At 37.3% G+C, this 21,045-nt stretch overlaps 1 protein-coding gene across 1 annotated transcript; it reads left to right on the top strand.

Moving 5' to 3' along the window:
* Positions 1-13,386: 13,386 nt before the first annotated feature.
* LOC131943006 (acetylcholine receptor subunit delta-like) lies at positions 13,387-16,956 on the top strand (the record flags this gene model as incomplete). Its single annotated transcript, XM_059303012.1, has 5 exons — positions 13,387-13,569; positions 14,271-14,401; positions 14,694-14,811; positions 16,039-16,168; positions 16,871-16,956. Coding segments are annotated over exons 1-5 (648 nt in total), but the record flags the coding sequence as incomplete, so codon positions are not given.
* Between the last annotated feature and the right edge of the window lie 4,089 nt (positions 16,957-21,045).

Raw genomic sequence — 21,045 nt, 5'->3', positions numbered from 1 at the left:
CCCCCCGCCGGGTAGGACATTACCCCCGGACAGGGTTAGAGTTAGGGTTAGAGCTAGGTTTAGGGCTAGGGTTAGGGTTTGGGTTTGGGTTAGGGTTAGAGCTAGGTTTAGGGCTAGGGTTAGGGTTAGGGTTAGGGTTAGGGTTAGGGTTAGGGCTAGGGTTAGGGTTAGGGTTAGGGTTAGGATTAGGGTTAGGGCTAGGTTTATGGCTAGGGCTAGGGTTAGGGTTAGGGTTAGGGTTAGGGTTAGGGTTAGGGTTAGGGTTAGGATTAGGGCTAGGGCTAGGGCTAGGGCTAGGGCTAGGGCTAGGGCTAGGGCTAGGGCTAGGGCTAGGGCTAGGGCTAGGGCTAGGGCTAGGGCTAGGGCTAGGGCTAGGGCTAGGGCTAGGGCTAGGGCTAGGGCTAGGGCTAGGGCTAGGGCTAGGGCTAGGGCTAGGGCTAGGGCTAGGGCTAGGGCTAGGGCTAGGGCTAGGGCTAGGGCTAGGGCTAGGGCTAGGGCTAGGGCTAGGGCTAGGGCTAGGGCTAGGGCTAGGGCTAGGGCTGGGGCTGGGGCTGGGGCTAGGGCTGGGGCTAGGGCTAGGGCTGGGGCTAGGGCTAGGGCTAGGGCTAGGGCTAGGGCTAGGGCTAGGGCTAGGGCTAGGGCTAGGGCTAGGGCTAGGGCTAGGGCTAGGGCTAGGGCTAGGGCTAGGGCTAGGGCTAGGGCTAGGGCTAGGGCTAGGGCTAGGGTTAGGGTTAGGGTTAGGGCTGAGGTTAGGGTTAGGGTTAGGATTAGGGTTAGGGTTAGTGTTGGGGTTAATATTAGGGTTAGGGCTAGGGTTAGGATTAGAACTAGTGTTAGGGTTAGGGTTGTGTCTATCGTTGGTTTTGTGTGAAGTTTTAGGGTAAGGTGAATGCTTAGGTTTTGGTCTTTTTTATTAAGGTTTGGATTAAAGAAGTATATAGGTATAGAATTCTAGTTAGAGTTAGGATTCTAACTTGAAAGGGGGGGGGGGGGGTAATTCCCCTAGGGAAGGTAATTCACAGGGGGGTAATTCACAGGGGGGTAATTGCTCCGGGGGGTAAATATGGGGGGAAATGTCCGGGAGGGTAATTTCCGGGGGGGGGGGTAATGTCCTGTAGCCGCTCTAATGTAGGCCTAGATATCACGTTAGGGAAGGCACAGATGGCTTGGCATAGTGCTGATCACAATCAGAGGACGCAAAAGAAGGTGAACACTACTCAATGGATTGTCAAATATGTAATGTTAATATTACATTACTTCTCGCCTTACCTGAAGAATAGCATGAAAGAAAATCTGCACGCAAACCACTTTGAAGATTTTACACATAAATTAGGCGGTCATGTCAGTGTTTCTATTATAGAGTATCGATGACGACATTTCTTTTGAGTTGGGGGGGGGGGGGGGCTTAGACGTTCTTTCGCGAGGGTGGGGCTTCGCCCCTACCCGAAGAATTGTATGAATGAAACTCTTCACGCAAACCACTTAGATTAGACAAAATTGCTTTTATATTCAATGTTTACTCGAGAATCAATGACGTCATATTACTGTGTGCACTCTCCGGCTTGATACTATTTTCTACTATATGCTAAATGTGACGTCATATTTCGTTTTCGTTTTACTATGACACTTTTTATTTTGCTTGTGTTTTCTTCATAGCGTTCTTGTCAGATAGATACATACACAGACAGACAGCGAAACTATTATTATAGACGAGAAAAATGGCCCGTTGAGGAAGGATACAACTGGCGCTAGGTTGATAGTGATGTCTATTTTTTCTAAACAAAAACCAAAACCAAAATCACCACCTATACTTCAAATTTAAACAGAAACGAAAAATGACATTGAAAACGGATTTTTCTATCCAGAATCAGCATTTTAATCAGATTTAAGCATGATCTACGCGTAGTTATCTCGCATTTATACTAAATATAGTCGTAGCCATATCTCTAAACCATGCACCTTATCTCAATCATAACAAAAGCCGCATTTAGAGTTTTTTTCAGGCAACTCTATTTGGGACTATGGGGGCTCCGCCCCCCCCCCCTCCCACACACACACACCACAAAACATGTCTACCGTCCCATTCAACGAACTATAATTATATACTTTTTTCCCCTCCCAGAAAATTCCACCCCCGCCCCCGAAAATTTCAAGTACCCCACCCCTCTCGGGGAAGGAAAATGTCTGAAAAAAACACTGGTCGCATTTGTTGATCATACAAACTAAAGGTAGAGCCTGGAAGAGCTGCATGAAAGAACTGCGCGCTAAACACTTTTTAGATTAGAAAATTTCAAGTTCCCCGCTCAGGAGAGGAAAAAGTCTGAAAGAAACACTGGTGTTGCGCTTAGCCACTACTCGAAAAATTGCATGAAAGAAAATGCACGCAAACCACTTTTTAGCATAGACACATTAATTAGGCGGTAATTTTATTATAGAGTATCGATGACATTTCTTTTGAGTTGGGAGAAGGGGGCGGCTTAGACGTTCTTTCTTGAGGGTGGGGCTTCGCCCCTACCCGAAGAATTGTATGAATGAAACTCTTCACGCAAACCACTTAGATTAGACAAAATTGCTTTCTTGTGTTTTCTCTATAGCGTTCTTGTCAGTTAGATACACAGACAGATACATACACAGACAGCGAAACTATTAGTATAGACGAGAAAAATGGCCCGTTGAGGAATGATACAACAGGCGCTAGGTTGATAGTGCTGTCTATTTTCTCTAAACTAAAACCAACCCCCCCCCCCCCCAACATGTCTACCGTCCCATTCAACGAAATATAATTATATACTTTTTCCAGTGTCCGCCCCCTCCCAAAAAGTTCTACCCCCGCCCCCTGAAAATTTCAAGTACCCCCACCCCTCTCCGGTGAAGAAAACGTCTGAAAGAAACACTGGTCGCATTTGTAGATCATACAGACTAAAGGAAGAACCTGGGCGGGGCTTTGCCGGAAGAGATGCATGAAAAAAAATGCATGCTAAACACTTTTTAGATTAGAAAAAGGTCCTCCCTCCGGGGAGGAAAAAGTCTGAAAGAAACACCCGAAGAACTGCATGAAAGAAACTCCTGCACGCAAACCACTTTTTAGATTAGACACATGAATTAGGCTTGAATTTTATTATAGAGCATTGATGACGATATTTCTTTTGAGTTGGGGGGGGGAGGTCGGCTTAGACGTTTTACGCGGGGGATGGGCTTCGCCCCTACCCGAAGAATCGTATGAATGAAACTCTTCACGCAAACCACTTAGATTAGACAAAATTGCTTTTATATTCAATGTTTACTCGAGAATCAATGACGTCATATTACTGTGTGCACTCTCCGGCTTGATACTATTTTCTACTATATGCTCCAATGTGACGTCATGTTTCGTTTTCGTTTCACTATGCATGGTTTTAATTTGCTTGTGTTTTCTCTAGAGCGTTCTTGTCAGATACATAGATAGATAGATACACAGATAGATACACAGACAGCGAAACTATTATTATAGACGAGATTGTAACGTTTATGTATTAAAAAGAAATATTGATTTTACTTTCCAGATACTAAAATGGGACAAAGACAAATATGGCGAACAGGAAGTGATACATCCGGTCCCACAGGACATCTAGAGACTACGTGTTGTCATCATGAACACGTTAGGGGAACGGGACCCATTTGGTGACGACGTAGCGTAAGGACATGGAAACATGTTTTTCTCTAGCACTTCGTGTGATGTTCCTTGTATTCCTTTGTTGTTTTCTAAATTCCTTTGCTGTTTCTTGTATTCCTGTGTTGTTTTCTAAATTCCTTTGCTGTTTCTTGTATTCATGTGTTGTTTTCTAAATTCCTTTGCTGTTTCCTGTATTCATGTATTTTTTCCAGTTTCCTTTGATGTTTTCTCTATTAATGAGCTGTATACTTGAACTGTTTCCTATATTGCTGTGCCTGTGCTGTTTTTCTATATTCATATGCTGAATCAGGTATCTATGATAATTTCGGTATGTATATGCGATTTTTCCCCAGTATTTATATGATGCGTTTTTTCGTTTCCTCTTCATATGCTATGTAGCGCAGCTATGCATGTAAATTAAATAAACAACATAACGTATCCCCAGACCCGTGTTTCTCTACAACACTGGAGAAGCCTCCTGGATTCCTGGGACACTGTGGACAACGTCCTGTCAGCTGGACAAATCTAATTACCTACTTGACCGTCAGAGCAGCGTGGTCCAGGTACGTTACATATCACTTTAAAACAGTGGCGTAGCGAGGGGGAGGGGTGACACAATTTAGGGGGGGGGGGGGGTGACACCAAGGCGAAAATAGCAAAATATATAGAGAAAAATGATAATTCCACTTAATGAAGTGATTAATTCGAGTGTTAAAAAGTCTTTTAAGAGGAAATTTGACAAATCCTGACAAGGGTGGAGGGGGAAGGGGGGTGTAAAACGAAAGTTTGATGGGGGTTCGAATCGAAAATGGAAAGTTTTTCCCCGGTTGCCGGGAAGGGTCGCTACGCCTCTGGTGGGGGGGGGGGGTGACACCAATAAGTGCCGCACCGGTTGACACCTGACCTCGCTACGCCACTGCTTTCCAAAAAATGTATAGTGTTACCTCGACATACGAGTGCCCCGATATACGAGATTTTCGAGAAACGAGTAGTCGAGAATGCTTTTTTTGCTATGAGTTACGAGCAAAATTTGTGATACAAGTAATCGGTTCCGTGGGTTACATAGTTTATTAAAAAGAAACACCATGCTCATTTGCATATGGTTGTGCGTCGCAGCTATATAAATGCATTTGTCTAACACATTTACAAAACATTCTGAAAGGGAAAATTTTAGGGATAAAGTGTAATATTAAGAGTGTAACGAGTAAGTGAATTCGAGTGACAGAAAGATTGAGCTTTTAAATAGTGTAGTGAGCAAGTGTTCAAACAAATACTTCTCTTCAACTCTATACCTCCGCCAGCATCTTCCGTAAGTTAAACTCCTATTAAAAACACGTAACACAAATAACTGGAGTAGCATTAGGGAGCTGGAACGAATTAATGCATTTTACATGGTTGCAACCTTTCAATAACAAGCTTTTATGTCATAATGCACTAAAAAGTAGAAAATAAATTATAGACTACTATTTAAATAACTAGAAAGAAAAGCGTGGGTCACTTTAGTATCTATTGGATACCTTCACTAATGTTTAGGAAGAGACCCACGCTTTTTTTTTCTAGTTATTTAAATAGTAGTCTATAATTTATTTTCTACTTTTTAGTGCATTAGTACATAAAAACTTGTTATTAAAACGTTTTTTATGAAAGTTTTTTAGTACTTTACATGTTTTTATTTACACTAGAGTTACATGACTAAAAACCATTGCGCGCGTAAATTAATACTTCCGGTCAATGAAAATTACTCAAAATTTAACAGACGGTAGTGAATTAGATCTGAAATAGTACTCAAGTTATAGGTTTTTGAAAAATTCAAAGTAGAAAAAGTACCACTTCCGGTTATCGGAAATCGCTAAAAAGTTGATACGGATCTACGATTTTGATAAAATACTTATTTATGAAATTTCATCAACCTAGCTGTAACGGTACTCACGTTATCGTGTTTACACACGGACAGACAGACAGACGGACACACAGACATTCGGACAGAATTGCATAACCCAGTTTTTCAGACTGGATTACGCATAAAACCTCCTAATTTTGATAAATCTGGATTGATAATTTTTGCCCGATTAAAATAAGTCCTCTATACTTCGGATGTGATGAAGGACTGAGGTGTAATACCGTGAAAATTGTTAAAATTTCAAGTGATTTTTGTGCACGATTACAATACTTTATATATACGAGAAAGTAAAAAAAACCAAGCATAATTATATATGGCTACACTCGTTTGGCCTCTTTCTGCTCGAGTTATGCCATGACATAAAATATGTTTGTTACTGCAACATGCTAGTTGGATTTGGGAACTAGGGTATCAAAGCTTAGTGCTTTGTAAACAGTCTCAAGGTGTCTCTTACTTGTGTTCTAAAGGATTGAAATTGAGCAAAACGAAGAATTAAAATTGATTAAAATGGATTTAAGAAAAATGGATCAATTTAAATGCGTTTTCTATAGTTCAGTTGTATTAAGAAAACCATGAATGAGATTGATAAGAAATTAATAGCTATTCTCAACAAGTGCTTAACACAAATATTGAGGATTTTCATGCCAAATTTCTCAAATGAGGAATTAAAACAGAAACACTATTTTAAACATATACAGTAGTATTTATTAGACATAGAATATGGAGATGGTGGGACCATATGCTAAAAATGAGAGCAGAAACATCGGCTAGGATTGCTCTCAAATGGACTCCTGTGGGCAAGAGAAACGAGGGCGGACAAAGAATACAAAGATCAATTGAGAAAAGGTGTAGGAAAAAGGTCTCACATTCCAACTGGCAGAGGTTATACCTCTCACTTGTTGATGCCCAATGGGCTTGGATATTTAATAAAGATGACGGATTTTTAAATGGGTTTTAGTCTTGCTAATCACAACTTTGGAGTGGGAAAAATAATTATTTACACAGCCAACAAAAGATGCCCACAAATAAAATGTAGCATGGGATTTATTTTTACCTTTTAGTATCTGTGTTGAATAAAATATGATACTGACTGCTTCGTTACGTGTCTGGATCAATGTCCATGTAGAGAAGATTTTAAAGAAGATCTACAGACGTGACACATAATTCCAGTGTGTCACGAAGATCAACAATACCAAAGATGACACGTCCGATTATTTAAACATTAAAACTTCAAGGGCAATAACCCACGTACTAAATATTATCTGGCACGTTTTGTAATAAAACTCGGCTAGAAATTTTAAAATGTTTTGTTTTCTGCATTGTGCATGTAGTAAAAAGTATCTAATATTAAAACTTACAAATGATTTGCATTTTACAAATTGAAAAAAATTAACCCAGGCGTGGCGGGGGCACACTGAAGTTCGAGTACTTCACAATTGTGGGTGGTATTATTAATTTTTATGCTTAAAGTAACGACAGCGTCAAATCCGAGATCTACAACCCAAGAGTTCGTGATGCAAAATTCTAGCGCTCTAATGTAACACAAACAGCAAACACTATAGTAGATGTGTCTATTTTCTGGTGCATTTAAGAATTTAAAAAATTACCCAGAATAGTAGACCTCCACCAAATACTGTATAAGTTTTTTTTTTTTAAATGGGTTATATTTTTCAATACAGAAGATGTTTTGATTATTGTTTGTAAAATGTTCTTCACCAAAGGTAAGTGTTTTGATTATTATTCAAACAAATGGCTAAAAAGCGCAACACTCTGAAATAGTGTTGGTCTACTAATGGAGCTCAACCCCCTAGATTCTCACCTGCAATATATCTGCATCCACAGCTCCCATTTAGACTTCATTGATTGAAAACAAACCTATTGCTATTTACAGACCTATCCTAGCGCTCGACTATCAGAATTTTGAATAAGCTTCTAAATTTAGATTAGGAATTCAAGCAACTGAAAAGCAAGGGAGTTAAATAAAACTCCATGTCAGTTTCGCTTTCGCTCGCCCGAAAGATAGATGGTGATGTGAACGCGGATTGGTGTACAGAATTACCCAATCGTGGTCATAGCATAAATATGTACAGTCACATTTTGAAGTGTGGTTTAAATTTGTTGGTGATTGGTTTCTTTTCACACGTTGAGTGCCAGACTTACAATGAGACCATGGATATTTTTAACGACGTACTGAACAGTGCCAGGTATAACACAAAGGTGAGGCCACTGTGGAACCAAACAGCCACGCTGTACGTGAATGTGACGTTTGAGCTGGTGTCTATCGTTGAGTTGGATGATGTCCAGCAGAGTTTTACCTGTAACTGCTTTGTGGGATTTGATTGGGTAGATGAGGCGAGTTACTTTTCTACTAACCTTAACTTTAACTTTTTTACCTTAATCATTTAACCGTAACCTTAACCTTAACCTTAACCTTAACCTTAACCTTAACCTTAACCTTAACCTTAACCTTAACCTTAACCTTAACCTTAACCTTAACCTTAACCTTAACCTTAACCTTAACCTTAACCTTAACCTTAACCTTAACCTTAACCTTAACCTTAACCTTAACCTTAACCTTAACCTTAACCTTAACCTTAACCTTAACCTTAACCTTAACCTTAACCTTAACCTTAACCTTAACCTTAACCTTAACCTTAACCTTAACCTTAACCTTAACCTTAACCTTAACCTTAACCTTAACCTTAACCTTAACCTTAACCTTAACCTTAACCTTAACCTTAACCTTAACCTTAACCTTAACCTTAACCTTAACCTTAACCTTAACCTTAACCTTAACCTTAACCTTAACCTTAACCTTAACCTTAACCTTAACCTTAACCTTAACCTTAACCTTAACCTTAACCTTAACCTTAACCTTAACCTTAACCTTAACCTTAACCTTAACCTTAACCTTAACCTTAACCTTAACCTTAACCTTAACCTTAACCTTAACCTTAACCTTAACCTTAACCTTAACCTTAACCTTAACCTTAACCTTAACCTTAACCTTAACCTTAACCTTAACCTTAACCTTAACCTTAACCTTAACCTTAACCTTAACCTTAACCTTAACCTTAACCTTAACCTTAACCTTAACCTTAACCTTAACCTTAACCTTAACCTTAACCTTAACCTTAACCTTAACCTTAACCTTAACCTTAACCTTAACCTTAACCTTAACCTTAACCTTAACCTTAACCTTAACCTTAACCTTAACCTTAACCTTAACCTTAACCTTAACCTTAACCTTAACCTTAACCTTAACCTTAACCTTAACCTTAACCTTAACCTTAACCTTAACCTTAACCTTAACCTTAACCTTAACCTTAACCTTAACCTTAACCTTAACCTTAACCTTAACCTTAACCTTAACCTTAACCTTAACCTTAACCTTAACCTTAACCTTAACCTTAACCTTAACTTTAAGGCATGGCAGTTCGCGACTGTTAAACCGCCACTAGTCAATTCTACGAACAAAGGTTATTTAACCGACGAAGATTTTTTGTCAAAACGGTTCGATTTTCTCTTTCTTTGAGTTTTCTCGTTATTTTGTTTTACTAAATAACCTCTTGAATATACAACAGCATTATACAATATAAATTTGCAAAACCCTATTTAAAAGTAAATATCTCGTGTCACTCAGTAAATACAAACCAAGCACACAACTGAACGCATTGTTCGTAATTGTCGGGTTTGCTCTGTGTACATCAGCCATATAGCAAATATTAATTAGACGTCTTTATTATTATTTTAAAACTATTTAGAATCGATTTTTACGGACATTTCTTAAAATCCAAATATTTTCATCTCTTATTTTTGTGTGTAGTCAAATAAAGGAGGAAAAAATTAAATTTATTGATGCAGTTGCTTAAACTTATGGCTAAAATTGAGCGGACAAGCAGGTCGATTAATTGTTCTATCCGGTGCCCTGTCAAAACGGCCCGGGACAAATAGGCCCCGTCAAAACGGCCCCGTAAATACGACCCCGTCAAATCGACTCCCGACAAACCGACCCCGTCAAAATAGCCCCGTCAAAAGGGCCCCGACTTATTGGCTCCCGACAAATGGGCTCCCGTCATATTGACTTGCGACATATAGGCTCCCGACAAATGGGCTCCCGATATTTAGGCTCCCGACAAATGGACTCCCGACATATTAACCCCTGACAAATAGGCTCAGGACATATTGGCTCCCGACAAAGCGGCTCCCGACATATTGGCTCCCGACATAAGGGCTCTAGACAAATGGGCTCCCGGCAAATGGGCTCACGACATTTTGGCTCCAGGCAATTGGGCTCCCGACATATTAGCTTTTGACAAAATGACTCCCGACATGTTGGCTCCAGAAAAATGAATGATATAACCATTGTGTCCTACCTCCAATACCACCATAACCTCTTTTTAATGCCCGAATGAAATTATTTTTTCATGAACCAACATTAATTCACAAACAAATCGAGCCCTTAACAGCTAAATTCCACCAATTCTAAAGTTTTGATAATGTTTAATTTACAACAGAAAAGATCTGTTGCTTAAAAGCGAGCACAGAAGTGTAAATGTATGATGTACATGATGTTAACATGATAAAAGCATTTTGTTTTGATAACCTACAAGCACAGTGGCGTAGCGAGGTCAGGTGTCACCCGGTGCGGCACTTAATGGTATCACACCCCCCCCCCCCCCCCCCCGAGAGGCGTTGCGACCCTTCCCGGGGACAAACTTTCAAGTTTTCGATTTGCACCCCCCCCCCCAAACTTTCGATTTGCACCCCCACCCCCTCAACTTTTTCTCTATATATTTTGCTATTTTTTGCCTTTGTGTCACCCCCCTAAATGGTGTCACCCGGTGCGGTCCGCACCCCGCCCCCCCCCCCCCCTCGCTACGCCCCTGTACAAGCATATTGCAGTTAGGAAGGTACAGCGTGGACCCTTCTCCCCACACAATGAGTTGGAACAGCCTATAACCGACTCAATTATGGATGTCATAGATAGATGACCCTTAAATTAAAACATACTATATTTTATAATAGATAAACTAATATAAAAATAAGGCCTGCCGAACAAGAGATGCATACGTTGTATTACATAAGAGTGTTGGATAAGCTAACTCTAAAGAATATTGATGAAGGGGTCCCACTGGCAGATGTCATATTCAATGAGACCGCTTTGCCGGGAGACTTAGTCTATACAGACACGGTATTGTCAGTGCAGTGGCGTAGCAAGGATTTTTGGGCCCCTATGCAAAAATTATCAGTGGGCCCCTTCGTCAGCCGTTAGGCCAGTGGCGTCGCTAGGTCGGGTCTCACCCGGTGCGGCACTTCGTATTGTCACCCCCTCCCAGGAAACAAAGCATATATATATATATATATATATATATATATATATATATATATATATATATATATATATATATATATATATATATATATATGTGTGTGTGTGTGTGTGTGTGTGTGTGTGTCGGCCTACATAGGCCTAAAATTTATATATATATGCCACATACTGGTACACGTACGTGTTTAAGCTTTAATCACTGCTGACTTAATAGTAACGATGTTTATCTACAGTCTGTTTATAATACAGTTGGATGTAGCATTGTTTTCTTTATAGTTTACGTTTACGTCGTGGTCTTGATATAATTTTCGATTTGTACTTAGAAGACTATTTAACTTTAACTAATGGATCTGGAAAATGGCATTTCATTCTAGGGTCGGCGTGGTCGAGTCGGTAAAGCTCATGGTTGCTAAACCGAAAAGTCTCGAGTTCGAACCCTCGGGCAGGTGAGGCTCGTTAGCTGGGGACTGTCAATTTCATATGTTAGAAAGTAGACGCACAGTTTCTTGGGCCAAGACACGGCTACACATTTCTTTGAGATATATATATATATATATATGTATATATATATATATATATATATATATATATATATATATATATATATATATATGGTGAGAGAGAGAGAGTATATTCCATAAGTTTCTAAGGTCGACCACCACGCGTTAAAAATGGGTCGCCAATTTATACAGTAAACTAAAACAGTATTCGCTATAGGATAGGACAGTTTCATTTTTTCGAAGTTAAATAAGTATTTTTCAACTAAGTCGGTGTCGAACATATCTTGGTTTTTATAAAAAGGGGTCGCTACCCCGACAATATTTGGGCACCTGCGGTCTTTTTCCTTAGCCCAGGATTGAAATGTTTCTTTCACCGAAACATAGTCTGGCGCATGGGTTCTCAAACTTTGGGTTTTCTTAGAGGTTCGCGAAGTTTATCGTCGGTGTAATCAACTTAAATAAGGGGTCGGCGTGGTCGAGTCGGTAAAGCTCATGGTTGCTAAACCGAAAAGTCTCAAGTTCGAACCCTCGGGCAGATGAGGCTCGTTAGCTGGGGATAGCCACTCTTCTAGGAGAGACAACTCCAAAATTAAAACAACTGCTGCCTTGTAGTTTGTTCTTGGTCGGACAAAGGCTATGGAAGCAAATCCAAAAAGAAAAGCAGGCTGAAATCGGAGTCAATGGCCTCAATGGCGCATAACCAGTTGACACGTAACGCTTAATTGTGTTGGAGGCGTGGTCGAGTCGGCAAAAAAGCTCATGGTTGATAAATTCGAACAAAGTCTCGAGTTCAAACCCACTGGCAGATAAATCTCGATCCCCTTATTAAGTTTATGAGAACTAAACCTTCATGGACCCAACTAGCAACATAATTTTAAACTGTGAAATACATTGACTACATCATAAAAGCAGAAAGACTGAAGTGGCGCTGTCATCGAATTTAAGATCGAATACACAATCGAATTTAAGATCGAATACACAAGCGTATGTGTAAGAAAAAATATTCAGAGCGCAGTAAAAATAAAGATACACAATGCCAAAGAGAAATAAAATAAAAAACTAGCCCAAATTCCGAATCGTTAAGACTACCTGCAATATGTTTGTTATATTCAATGATTGGGTTTCTTTTTACAAATTTTTATTTTACTTCATTCTGTTATTCTTTGTTTTTGTTGTACGTTCGACATGCGTCAAACTCGAGAATCAAATTCAACCCAAGTCATGCTTAACCGATTTCTTTTTACATTGACACATATTCGATGACATTACAAAGTAACTTGGATTTTTAAGATATTTAAATCGTTATTTAAAGCGTTCGATTAGATTTTTATTAAAACTAAAATGTACGTCAACATCAATGGTTTTAATATGCACTGAAAAGAAGAAAATGCATCGTTTTTCTTTGAATGAATATGACGTCTTGCTTTCCTAGTTACATAATTGAAAAGTAGATTGCTATATATTTAAATAACTTTTTTTCAGCTTTATTTTTCGTTTTTAGTGTCTTTCTAGAAACCTGCTTTTCTAGCGGTTTTTTTTTCGTATAATTTTATTATCTTAGGTATATGTTTAAATCTATATTTACAAAATTAAAAACAAAACAACAGCAAAACAGCGCAATTTTCTGATTAATTTTACAATCCCCTACTCAGAAATTTCAAAGTACACCCCTGCAATACGAACCTCCCAGGTTGACGCCATTGATTTCAACCACAACAATTATGTGTGCAGAGCAATCTAGAGTTCGACTATTGAAATTCTGAGTTAGTTTCTAAATTTAGATTATGGTATAAACGATAGCACAACAATAATTGCTGGGTAACATTCGATAAGAGTTTGGCTTGCGCTCACATTAAACTGGAACGTATTGTGAAGTCGGATTATTGAATTACTCAACTCTGGTGACAGCATGATAATGCACATTCACATTTTCAATTGCGGTTTGAGTTTAATGGTTGTTGGTTTACTTGCGTGCGTTCAAGGCCAGAGTTACAATGATAACATGGCTCTTTTTAACGACGTGCTCAACAGTGCCAGATACAACCCAAAGATTAGGCCTCTTGTCAACCAAACAGCGACCCTTGAGGTCAGTGTAATGTTTGAACTGCTGTCGGTGGTCGAGCTTGATGACGTCAAGCAGAGTTTTACCTGTAACGGTTTTCTGGGATTTGGCTGGGTAGATGAGGTATGTTTTCTCAGGCATCTATTCGTTTTAAAACTATAACCCATTATTAGGATATATATATATAATATCAGTATATATATGTATATATATATATATATATATATATATATATATATATATATATATATATATATATATATATATATATATAAAGAGAGAGTGAGAGAGAGATAAAGAGAGCGAGAGAGATTATAGATATTACATAATTTGATTTTTTTGTCTATGTACATATTTATATATATGTATATATATATATATATATATATATATATATATATGTATATATATAAATATATATATATATATATATATATATATATATATATATATATATATATATATATATATATTATGTATATGTGTGTGTGTAAAAGAAGATAAAGAGAATGAGAGAGGTAGAAGACTTGTGATTGAAAGCATACTCTTTTCAAGCCATATTGTACACAAAAGTTTTTATCGCTCTCAAATATTAGCAGCAAATTCGATTATTGGCCTAATGATTTATTGATTAATTTCTTTTTTCAATAATCAGCAGAGTACTTTTTAATGTAATAGAAAATCATTTTTAATTGCCAAATTTTTGTAATATATACATTAATAAGTCTAATTAACATTTTATTTAAAGAGAAATAGGCCTACAATGATAAAGAAAAGCTTTATTTAACGTGGTTAAAAATTACACTATTAAAAATTAATTTTAGAAGCTAAAATGGGACAAGGACCAATATGGAGGACAGGACGTGATACATCCGGTCCCACAGGACATCTGGAGACCACGTGTGGTCATCATGAACACCTTAGGGGACCGGGACCCTTTTGGTGATGACGTTGCGTAAGTACCTGTGAAGCAACTTGTACCGTAAGTTCCATTTGCAAAACAAAGGGACGAGATGGGACAGGTTTAATATGAGCTAAGTAGTTAACTATCTAACAATTCCTACTATATATATATATATATATATATATATATATATATATATATATATATATGTGTGTGTGTGTGTGTGTGTGTGTTTCCTTTAATACAGTATTCATTATTTTTAAAATTTAAGTTTTATATTTTCGCATAATACTTTTCTCCTCATTAAAACTGTGTTCATGATAAAACTATCTTCTTCCCCAAGCCCCATGTTCGTCTACAGCGATGGGTCAGCATCCTGGGCACCAGGGACACTGTTGACAACTTCCTGTCAGCTTGACCTAACGGACTACCCTTTCGACAGCCAGAGCTGTACAGTAAAGGTATCTGTTATTTTGAGAGAATTGAAATGCTTTTCTCTTTTTTTTAGCTATTGAATTAAAATTACGTGTCAACATATTATGGCCCATGTGGCCTGTAGACTGCGATTCAGTCTGTTGTACTTTCTGGAATTATTTCCATAACGTTTGTCCAAGGAAAAAACACGGCAGCAGTTGTTTGATTTTGGAGTGTATTTTTTTAGATGGGCTGCTGTTTCCAAATATCTAGCCTCAAATGAGATATCAAGCCTCATCTGTCGGGGGGGGGGGGGTTAAACTTCTCGGTTTAGGAACCAAGAGCTTTACCGTAAAATTGCACATGTAAAGTTGGTGTTTAGTTCAAGCCAAGCATAAAGTGAAACTTTTTATTTAACAAGCAAGTTATGTTTTATATGGACAATAAATGAGCTGTCCTGCCATGTATGAAGTGATTAAAAATGCATTCGAATGTTTTTACAGATTGCAGCTATGACGTTCTTACTAAAAGAAATGAAGTTCGTAGCCTCGACAAACAAAGTTTCTCTGAATTTTTTCACGATAAATGGAGAATGGGAGTACATGGATTCAAGTGTGACTATATCGCAGATAGGCTCCGGGCCTTGGAATATGTCCTCCATATATGTAAGATTTATTTCAAGTTTCGAACGTGCTATCGACTAATGGCAGTTTTAGAAAGTGTTACTTACATTTTTTTTATTGATTGAAGCTTTAATTAATTGCCTTTGCTTTATTAAAAGAAGTTTTAGTTAATGTTATGTACCTTTTGTTAAGTGATGGAAGATTAGGACGGTTTTCATATCTTTACTTGTTTGATGGAAGTTTTATCAAATGTCTTTTACCAGTATTTTATTGATGAGAGTAGGATTCTGTACTAAATCGATTGCATTGTTGATAAAAAGATATCGTCCGTGAAGTTACCGCTTTAATTTCTAAAATATTCATAATTACTTTTTAAAAAGCATAAAATAAAAGAAACATTTAAAAGTAAAGTATTAAGCTTTAATACGTTTTACAATGTGAAAGAGATTTCATAAGCGACTAATTTTCTTTTTTAATTTAAGAAAGAACATTAATTTCTTCATGTTCAACTCATTTAAAGTTGTATCATTACAAAGGAGTTTTCTTTGGATGAAGAGTGAATTATAATAAAATAATCATCAGTTGTTTTTCTGTCAAAATCATACACACATTTTATTTAACATTATGGAGGTCTATTAATCACCGTTTCAGATAACATTTTTCATGAAGAGGAGACCCACCTTTCTCCTCATCAATATTATCCTCCCTGTCGTGTTTCTCTCATTCCTCAATCTGCTCGTCTTCGTCATTCCCGTGGAGTCTGGTGAGAAAATTGGTTATGGTGAGTCTCCAGTAATGGTAGTAACGGTTCTAGGAACTGTTTATAAAACATTAGTTTATATGCGCTTTTCTTTAGTTCACATCATATGTTTGTTTACTTGTCTGTATATATCTTCGTGGCAAATATTGTGAATCCATTTTATATTACTCTTGATTCTGGAAATTTATTCTAAATTTCCATATACATTCATCTCTGATGTCAGTTCAAGAATATCTAGTTTCCAATCTAAATACACATTAGATTGCTTATTATAATTTCATTTGAATATTTCACAATTATATAATGGAAAGAGATCACTAGATTAAATATTAGCGACCACTCAATTATGTATCCGAAGACGGTGAATTGTTGGTTACGGATTTTTGTCTTCTGTCTGATAGTCGACTACAGTCTAAGAAGCGCAGGTGCTTGCCTTTCAAAGATATCTATATTCTGTTTATTATTAGTAAATTATTTTAGTCTTATGTGATGTGGGCTTCGTTAACAGCGCATTACTAAAATTAATAAAATAATTTTTGAAACTTTGCATAATTAGCTTTTAAATGCACTTTGTATTAAGATAAATTCTTTTTTTAAGAAAAGTAATGCTCAAAATTGCTATGTCTAAAGCATTATTGCAGTAAAGGCTTCTATTTATTTAAGATAACAAGTGTCTTTTAAAATGAACTTTGAAAACATCCTCGATTTCATCCTAAACTACAGGTATCACAGTGTTGTTGTCTCTTTCTGTCTACATGAGCATCGTCAGCTCTCTACTGCCCAGCTCCTCACTGACTACACCAAAGCTGACCCTCTACCTCTTCATCCTCCTCATCATCTCCATGCTTACCGTTATCGACAGCATCATTATTGTCTTTCTCAACAATTTTGAGGAGGTAAATAGATTATTTATCATAATATTTTAAAAACTTTAGTAAGATACCAAGCCATCATTGTTATCGATAGAGCCTACATGCAATCGATGCAGTAGCGTAGCTACCGTGAAGCTAGCGTAAACAAGGCATAGGGCCCAAGGCAAATAGGGGCTCTTTTACGAAAGTGAGACGGGGGGGGGGTGCAAATCGAAAGTTTGAGTGGGGGGGGGTGCAAATCGGAAGTCTGAGGAAGGGGGGGGGGGGTACATATCGAAAGTTTGTTCCCGGTCGCCGGGAAGTGTCGCTACTCCTCTGAGGGGCCCACTAACACTTTTTACATAGGGGCCCAAAAATCCTAGCTACGCCACTGAATCGATGTAATATAAAATAATATTTTACAGACTCCAAATGCGTTTAAGTGCAAAAGGTGTTACTATTAATATTGATTAATCATATAGTCTTACGTTTTAATTTAGATTTTAAATTCATTAGAAAACGTATTTAAAAAAAACACCCCACTCTACCTAAATTAAAAATAAAATATTAACAAGATAAATTGAGAAAATTAAAAAAAAACGTTTTTGTAAAATATATACATCACTGAAACTTTGATCTTTATTTCAGAGAGAGGCCGCTCGACTCAATGCTCTTCAACATTTTAGATCAGCTTTCAGCAAGGTCAAAAGGGCGCTAACTCCATTAACAAAGATGACAAGAAACATAATCCATGTCATACCACAAGGGAAGCAATCACTGGCTAACGTCTCCGGAGTGACTTCATTCATCGATGACGCATCGGCATATAATTCCTCGGTTAAATCAGCCAATCAAGACGAAGATTGGGAGACACCGCAGAGAAATAAGTGCAAGACGATAGGCAAACACATAGACCCCATCTCGTTCGTTGTATTTTTCATCGTTTGGATCTCTGTGACTCTGGGATTCTTGCTCGAACTTGCTTTCTAGAGTCACAAAAATAAACTCTCTGATCTCTGTGACTCATGCCTTTGTCTGACATTGTGTTGTAAATTTACAAAAAAAACAGTGTAGATCTCTTTGGTTGTAAGCTTTTTTTGTGTGTTTTATTTCAATTTTTAGAATAATCTACGTTTTATTGCTTTGAACTTGTCGAATAAAGTGATAGGCTGGCTAGTTAAAAAAAATAATTAAGAAAGATTTACAGATTTTCGAATGACAGAATAATATTTTATTTAATTACATGAACAAATAAAGCCATTCTGAGTTTTGAGATGTATCCTCACGTTTCCATTTGTAATATTTTTTTTAAACAAAAAGATCCCTAAATTCACAAAAATACCGTAGCACTTAAAATCTCAACAAATATCCCTACACTTTTATAACTAGTATCTGATCGGTAAACAACTTCCATTCTAGTGTCGAATCAAACAATCCCCTTAGCTGAACAATTGTGCTTGAAACATAAAACTAGTCTATCAGAATATTTTAGCACATTTTTTAAAACATACCAGTTGCTTCCCTTATTTGCATCAAATCTCATGTATGTTGATCGAGTTGTTAAACTTGTTGATAGTCTTGTTTAAAATAAGAGATAATTGTCGCTGAAATTGAGTATACTACACGAGCTTTACGTTATGTAAATGTCCCAAAATCTAGACCACTGGGTCATGTGAACTTACCAAAATATAGAACATTGAGTCATGTGAACGTCCCTAAATATATAACACTGGGTCATGTGAACGTCCCTAAATATAGAACACTGAGTCATATGAACGTCCCTAAATATAGAACACTGATTCATGTGAACGTCCCTAAATATAGAATACTGAGTCATGTGAACCTCTGTAAATACATTACACTCATGTGATCGTCCCTAAATATAGTACATCGAGTCTTGCGTCGTGTGTACGTCCCTAAAGGTGGGATTTCATGTACACACTTTTACACCAACACCTTGTACATTTATTTATTCGCAGGTTCTCGATCCGGTACTTCACACCTGAAGTGGGTTAAAACCTTGTCAGGTGCCCAGGTAGATTTTTAAATCGTGCATTCTATAACATTACCTGCAACGACGATCAATTCAAGGTTTAATACATATGGACAGATTTTCGTCAAAACACCGAACTGTGCCCTTGTTTACTAGCTCACAATTTTGCAAGTTAAAATGCATTTTTTTGTATATGAAGCATTGATGTAAGTTTTGTCTGATTGGTTCTGTTTGATTTGGAAATTTCTATTAACCATCGTGTTGAATGGAAGCGTGGTTCCACCCCTATAACAGAACATGCATCCAATGCGATCAAATCACCACCGTAATGACTTGCAGATTCACACCTGACTTCACCCACTGGTTCTGCTCTAATTATGCCATGACATTGCAAATATTTACAACTGTAACGTGTTATTTGGCTTAGCTGTACTGAAGCTTAGTGCATAGTACACACTTTATAACTCGATACAACCCTCGTGTGGTAAAAAAGAGATCGTTCATTCAAAGAGGTGAGCTTTGTTGAGTCTGTAGTTCCGAGGTCGAATACCTGGCAGCTGAGGCTTGATAGCTGGGCACAGCTACTTATCAAGGAGAGACAGGTGCAAAATCAAATAACTGCTGCCTTGTAGTTTGTTGGACAAAGGCTATGAAAGCAAATCTAAAAAGGAAAAGTCGACTGAAACCGAGTCAATTGACCTCAATGGCGCTTAACAAGTTGACTCGTAATACTTAATTGTGTTGGAGGGAATTACTTCAAACATTAGAAGTAAGAACGAAGAAAAAGAATAATTCATTCAAACTGTTGAATTGGTAGCATTTTTAACATTCGATTTTTCAAAAAGTTCAGCAGGATATAATTATTGCAACGACTCTCTAACTCTTCATCCACCTTATCATCTCCATGCTCACCGTTATCGACAGCATCGCCATTGTCATTCTTGATAATTTAGAGGATGATACAAATTGTAGTAGTATTATATATCATTTAGAACTTTATATTTTTAATGAAATGAATATAGTAAAATGAATCAGTTCATCGACACGAAAACGCATTTACAAATATATATTTTACTTTTTTAATATCTTTTAATAAATCGGTTTATATTTTGCTGATTAAGATTGGCTAACAAAATATTTTTTAAAAAAATGCATCAAATATAGGGTCTACGACGAATTCCCGACAAGACACTTCCTAGAAGCCGTTTACTTTCCCAAATACGGCTGATGGCCGAATGAACACTTGCCCGAAAAGAAAATTTCAGTCAGCTGTAAGTAATCAAAATCTTACAAAGGGCCGTTACTCCAGTTTCAAAGATGACAATGGATAAAATCCATGTCCTACCACAAGGGAAGCAATCTCTGGCAAACATCTATGAAGCGATGTCATTCAATGATGATGTACCGTCGTCTCATTCCCCCACGGAGAAAGCTGCTGATGAAGAAAAATATCATGCGACACCACTCAGAAACAAGTACAAGATGATAGGCAAACACATAGACGCTATGTCTTTAGTTTTGTTCTTAATCACTTGGATCTCTATGACTCTGGGCTTATTGTTAGACCTCGCTGGATATAGTCGAAAAATCAATTTTTGGATTTGTTTGTTTCTCCCCCGGCTCCATCAACACGTTTTCTTCTTTTTTAAAAAAAAAAGCCTAATCAACACAACACTTGCATTATAGTGCTGATACAGTCAATCTATTCTGTGAAGGTAACAATCGTGTTTCAGACAGAACTCTAGTTTATTAAATTACAGGTATTTTTTAAATATAAATATCAGTTGCTTCCCTTATTTTATCAATGCAACCTTATGCTGATTACGTTGATTTCGTTGTTCAATATGCTGTTAGCCTTGTTTAAAATAAAAGAAAATATTTGTTTAAATTAAGAGCACTTGAGAAAAGTTGTTTACATGTACTTAGTATTTTAAGTTAAGATACCACAAGTTATTTTAAATGAAGCACTGCCATTAATATTTTTCTTTTAAAATCAAGAGAATATGCGTTCTATTATCAGATTAATGTATTATGTGCATTCAAAGTGCTAATTT

The sequence above is a fragment of the Physella acuta genome, unplaced genomic scaffold (genome assembly GCF_028476545.2).
Source record: "Physella acuta isolate Inbredline_101_S28 unplaced genomic scaffold, ASM2847654v3 ptg000438l, whole genome shotgun sequence".
Taxonomy (NCBI): Eukaryota; Metazoa; Mollusca; class Gastropoda; family Physidae; genus Physella; species Physella acuta.
The sequence above is the reverse complement of the archived record's forward strand: the minus strand, read 5'-3'. Positions and strand labels throughout refer to the sequence as shown.